The sequence below is a fragment of the Harmonia axyridis genome, chromosome 1 (genome assembly GCF_914767665.1).
Source record: "Harmonia axyridis chromosome 1, icHarAxyr1.1, whole genome shotgun sequence".
In the NCBI taxonomy this organism is placed as follows: Eukaryota; Metazoa; Arthropoda; class Insecta; order Coleoptera; family Coccinellidae; genus Harmonia; species Harmonia axyridis.
Window position 1 is genome coordinate 66,291,992 of NC_059501.1, and position 6,573 is coordinate 66,298,564.

General features: G+C 30.8%; 1 protein-coding gene across 1 annotated transcript; it reads left to right on the forward strand.

The window, feature by feature from the left end:
• Positions 1 to 3,524: 3,524 nt before the first annotated feature.
• On the forward strand, positions 3,525 to 4,641 carry LOC123670960 (adenylate kinase isoenzyme 6). The gene has a single exon (XM_045604561.1). It carries the CDS (start codon positions 3,647 to 3,649, stop codon positions 4,196 to 4,198), a length of 552 nt encoding a protein of 183 aa, XP_045460517.1. The 5' UTR covers positions 3,525 to 3,646; the 3' UTR covers positions 4,199 to 4,641.
• Positions 4,642 to 6,573: the final 1,932 nt, after the last annotated feature.

Sequence of the window (6,573 nt, forward strand, 5' to 3'; positions counted from 1 at the left end):
TTGATTTTTCGTTCGAATTTTCCCATTTCACACACGAAAATACCATCCAAACACAGAAATTCGTATTAGGAACATATGATGAATGAGGAGGTATCCGGGTAGCAGATCTTCTCTTGGCAACCAATCATACACGATAACGTTTTATGTGTTGCCTATTCATCTGTACTCCTGCTTCCTAATATACCTCCTCAGTCTTATATGTTCCTGTTACTGAATTTGGCACCAAATTCTTGATTTTTCGTTCGAATTTTCCCATTTCACACACGAAAATACCATCCAAACACAGAAATTCGTATTAGGAACATATGATGAATGAGGAGGTATCCGGGTAGCAGATCTTTTCTTGGCAACCAATCATACACGACAACGTTTTATGTGTTGCCTATTCATCTGTACTCCTGCTTCCTAATATACCTCCTCAGTCTTATATGTTCCTGTTACTGAATTTGGCACCAAATTCTTGATTTTTCGTTCGAATTTTCCCATTTCACACACGAAAATACCATCCAAACACAGAAATTCGTATTAGGAACATATGATGAATGAGGAGGTATCCGGGTAGCAGATCTTTTCTTGGCAACCAATCATACACGACAACGTTTTATGTGTTGCCTATTCATCTGTACTCCTGCTTCCTAATATACCTCCTCAGTCTTATATGTTCCTGTTACAAAATTTGGCACCAAATTCTTGATTTTTCGTTCGAATTTTCCCATTTCACACACGAAAATACCATCCAAACACAGAAATTCGTATTAGGAACATATGATGAATGAGGAGGTATCCGGGTAGCAGATCTTCTCTTGGCAACCAATCATACACGATAACGTTTTATGTGTTGCCTATTCATCTGTACTCCTGCTTCCTAATATACCTCCTCAGTCTTATATGTTCCTGTTACTGAATTTGGCACCAAATTCTTGATTTTTCGTTCGAATTTTCCCATTTCACACACGAAAATACCATCCAAACACAGAAATTCGTATTAGGAACATATGATGAATGAGGAGGTATCCGGGTAGCAGATCTTTTCTTGGCAACCAATCATACACGACAACGTTTTATGTGTTGCCTATTCATCTGTACTCCTGCTTCCTAATATACCTCCTCAGTCTTATATGTTCCTGTTACAAAATTTGGCACCAAATTCTTGATTTTTCGTTCGAATTTTCCCATTTCACACACGAAAATACCATCCAAACACAGAAATTCGTATTAGGAACATATGATGAATGAGGAGGTATCCGGGTAGCAGATCTTCTCTTGGCAACCAATCATACACGATAACGTTTTATGTGTTGCCTATTCATCTGTACTCCTGCTTCCTAATATACCTCCTCAGTCTTATATGTTCCTGTTACTGAATTTGGCACCAAATTCTCGATTTTTCGTTCGAATTTATATTCTATATCTATCTATATCAGATTAATGGTCTCCAAGGGTGTAATTGTCGGGTTAAATATTGTGAACAATACAATTATACAAATGAATGCCCAATTACGAAATAAACCGCGGCATTCAAGATCCGAACCTATCCTATAAATTCAAGTTCGAAAGTTATCACAGATAACAGAGTAGTTATCGTGCATACGGAAGTGCGGCCGGACCATAGACCTATAATAACATGGACTGGGTGCAAGGTCTATAGATTTAGACTAATCTTCAGACCTTGGACTGGGTGTTAGAGAGAGACCATTGATATCGATGTATTGTGACAAGGATGGAAGTTTAAAGGCAAAACCATAAACTAGTTCTCTAGATGCCCAACGCGCCTGCTAAGGACTGATTCAACCTTAGAACATAAATATCTATCTATATTCTAAGGATTCAACAAACATCAGCGGTCTCATGCGTCTTAACGCTGGTACTAAAAGGTTTCGCGGGAATTTCAAATGGGATTCCATTCAATTCAAAATTTTGTAAATGAGAGTTAGAGCCAATTTGAAAGTTGAGTGTGTGATATCGCACAGCTATATCAAACACTCAATTTTCAAACTGACTGACTCAAACTATATGTGAAGGGTCATTTGAGTCAGATAAATAGAACTATATTCAATAATATATATTAAATAATAGTTTATAATAATATGAACAATACAAAGTATTATGATATTTCGATTAATTTATCATGTTTAAAAGTTATATGTATTGTGATAAATAACAAAAAAAATGCACAATATTCAGCCCAAGCAAGCTTGTATGCTGCCAAGTTATTCAAATGCAAAAGATGGAATTACTACCATGTAAAAATACAAAAATATCAATTCATAAAAATATTAAAATAAATAAACTATGTATATTGTGTTGGAATGGTTTCTATATTATAGAATATAAGAAACCTTATAATTGAACAATGAATAGGACATGAAAGCAACATTACAAATGAAATAGTCAAAATAACTTATATAGGCCAGGTATGGTATACAATGTATGCCCGAAACAAGATTGCAAAAACAAATACTATAAGGAATAGGTTTCAGGAGTGTATCACATTTATATGATTTAAATTTGTAAAGGCTTTTGGTTTAAAAAGAATGTCAGTCGTCATCACATCTCATTTGTTTTTATTATGGAAAAACCCAAGTTTTTAAGAAAAAACTATTCGTACATCTGGAGATTCAAAATATTGAAATAACTATTGAATAAAAAAAGTGGAAAAATTGACCATATTCACCGTTGCCATATTGTTGTGCGACAATACCAACTACCCAGTGTTCCCAACGGAGGAATATTGAGTTTACTAGAAAAATACCGCTAATATCAAAATTACTATCAGCCATAGAGATTATTCTTCCACTGACTATTTCCAAAAATGGAGCGAAGCCTTCATTTATACACTCGGCCACAGTTAAATTGTTCATAAAACCACCTTTCACTAAGGTTTTTATTTCCAAAAGGTGAAATGTTTGCGAAATATTGTCCCAAACAAGCTTTTCTGGCGTAGCAGCCAGAAAAGGTACACATAAACTTCACTTACAAACTTTAAATTGTAGAATTTTTCTAGTAAACTAAATATTTCTACGTTGGGAACACTCGGTAGTTGGTATTGTCGCACAACAATATGACGACGGTGAATATGGTCAATTAAACTGGAATGGCAAAAAGTTAAGTCTATCAGTGAAGGAAATTTGAGACAGGGGGACTGTGAAGATCGAAAAAAAAGGATAGTTTTGATGTATAATGCATATTTCATTTCCTCAGTCTATTCCTAAAAATATTTGGGCTATTTTTTCTGAAGATAAAATATATAAAATTTTCATAAATTTTCTTTTGTGTTTTTACTTATCACAAATTTTGAATTTCCTAAAGCTCAGTTACACTTGTCGCTACATTATATCGAATATAAATTTAATTATCTATAATATTATTGATATACTGAACTATCTAAAAACTCTGGAATAGAAATTAAAAAAAAACTGCTCTTTTAGTTGGACTAGTCACTAGATTATAAATACCCAGGCAAACAAATAAAGAAGATCTTAGGTAATGTATATTTATGATTATGTTCGTATTATTCTGTGGTTGAATTTTAAAGGTTATCTCCAAGTTTCAGACCTTGTTCAAATTCAAATAATTTCTTGTTTTGATTATTGTAGGTAGTGTTGAGTGGTTCATCTTTATATACTTTGCAAGTTTTCATTTGATAATGGAAGTGGATCACGTACAGAATTTTCCTTCTAGAAATGCTCCCAATATCATGATCACCGGTACACCAGGTGTTGGGAAATCAAGAATATGTAATCAAATATCAGAGATGTTAGGCCTTCAGTGGATCGAAATATCTAAAGTAGCCAAAGCATATAATTGTGTTGAAGAATTTGATGCGGTATATAACTGCCCAGTGTTGGATGAAGATAAATTAATGGACGCATTAGAAGAAACCATGAGTGCTGGAGGTAATATAGTTGATTACCATAGCTGTGAATTTTTCCCAGAAAGGTGGTTCGATGTGGTGTTTGTATTAAGGACAGATAATACTTTATTGTATGATAGATTAGTAAATAGAGGATACACAGGAAAGAAACTAGAAGATAATATAGATTGTGAAATATTTCAAATGATTTTGGAAGAAGCCAAAGAATCATACAAGCCAGAAATAGTGCACGAATTAATAAATAATACTCCTGAACAATTGGAAGTTAATGTACAGAATATTTGCCTATGGATAAAAGAGTGGTTTGAGAATCATCAACAATAAAGAATAAATAACCAGTATCGTGTATTTCAATTATGAAGTAATACTTCAAACTTTTCTTCACCTAAACTATAAAGAAGAATTGGAAAATTATTTCTTCTACTAAATGGGACGTCGTTAGAAAAATTTAAACTCTGGTCTCTCTGTTCATAAAAATTATGAATAGTAGATTACAATTCTTTCTAAATCATTTCTTCATTGCTGTAGCAAAGACAGATATTGCTTCAATGAAAGCTAAATCAGACGTTTAGAAAATTAATATGAATAAATAAGATCTATACTTAGCAATTATGAGAGGATATTTCTAATATTTCGTAAATCTATTGGTGGCTTAATAGAAGTGCTAAAAATTATAAATGTAGAATTATATTTATGTTGATATTTCAATGAAGATAATTATTGTTAATGTACTGTATTCAGTTGAAAATTATATGTTTAAAAAAATACTCTGATTTTCTTAATGCATTTTCCTTTCACATGAAGTGTTTCTCTATATTCAGCACTATTCCTTGAATACCTAAATAATTAATTAAAATTTCCAAATGTTATAAAGTTCCATTTTCTTCCACTACTTTGAGATGTACCATTATTTCACTTGCAGGTATCTAACGATTATAATGATCAATAAATGATAATAATAAATGGAAATCTTATTTACCATGAATACAATGAGAAATTGTACCAAACAACACTTTCGCGTGTTTTGTAAAACAACATAAAATTTGATGGGCTAAAATGTTTGTTTTATTGTGTAAGAAAACAAAATATTTGAACTAAGAACTTTTTAAATAGTGACTTGACATAAATAGAAGATGGGAAAGTTTTGCAGGAATTGTAAATACATATTTGAATTCCAAGATACAGAAAATTTTTGTAATAGAGAAATTTTTCTGCTGTAGTTTTAAATAGTAGAAAAAGTAAATTTTATATTTTTTTTATTTGAGATCAACCATTATTCCACCTTGATAATGAATAAAGACTTATTTACATGGCAACAAAAATATTGAAATATACATCATGAAAATTGTTAAATTGCATTTTGAAAAACACTAAAATTTTTTTTCAATTTATATTAAAATGTAGCAAAATAAATTAATTTCTCAAATATGTGCAGAAAGAAAAAAAAGCATAAATATAGAAATAGAAAAAAAATACACATAAATGTAAAGCGGAATAACAATATTCAATAATACGGTGATCATTTAGAAATCAATGTTACTTTTATTAATAGAAACACAGGTATTGTTTTAAATTGTCTGGGGTTAACGTTGGGTTTTCGAACACTAAGAACATTATTGTGGAGGTAGTTAACTCCACATATAATACTTTCCAGTTGGAAAGTATTTGAATTTAGGTTCACTAATTTTTTGACACAAGTTTACCCATTGCATAAATAAAACTATATATTTCACATGAAAGTTTAAGGCAGGGAATTCTTTAAACTTTTCTTTGGATTTAGGTGGAAAAATCTTTAGCAATGATGCGGATTTTAAAAAGCGAATGAATAGAATCAACCACTGGCAAACCAAGAGTATTAAGTAATCTAATATTTGTGGTTATCAGAGCAATTTTTTTAAAACTTTTATTGTTGAAAGCTGTCTTGAGATGTTATAGTCTCTGAACTGAACTGTAGTCATCGACTACACTTTTGATTGACTTGAAATGATAATATTGCCTAAAATAAGTACGACTCCATCGAAAATATAGCATTTTGGTTACCATTTCAATATTTGGAACATCCTATTCCCAGATGATGATCATAAAAAAAGAATGTTTGATGGTTGGCTTCTTTTAAAGAAAAGAAAATTTCATAAATGTTCTGGTCAGACGAATTGTTTCTATTTTAAAGTGTTTTTTTTTCACAAATAAATAAATAAATTTATTCGCATGTGAAAACACCAGCCCTTAAATTAAATATTACAAACCGTGAACTGAAAATTTCAAGGATGTTAAATTTTTTTTTTAGTAAATTTGAAATTTCAAGATAGGATTATGAAACTAGACACTGCTCCAACCATAACAGAAGAATTAAATATTTCTTAATGTAATTATGGGCAGAGTCAAATCTGAAAATGAAATATGAATAGGTCTCAAACAATTTTAAAGTATAAGTATTTGATTAGATCAATTAATTATAAAATCAAAGAGATGAATTAGCTATTGGGACAATAAAACACAAATTGTGATTTGAGAAATTTAATTTATTAAATAAAAAAAATAGCAAAAAACATGTGATCATGTAATATATGAAAGGTGGACAAAAAATTCAAAAAAAGGATTGAAGATATGAAGAATTCTGAAATAAAATGAAATTTTGAAACTCAAGGATTTCTATAGAATCTCAAATTCCAGGCAAATATAAGAATAAAATTAACTTC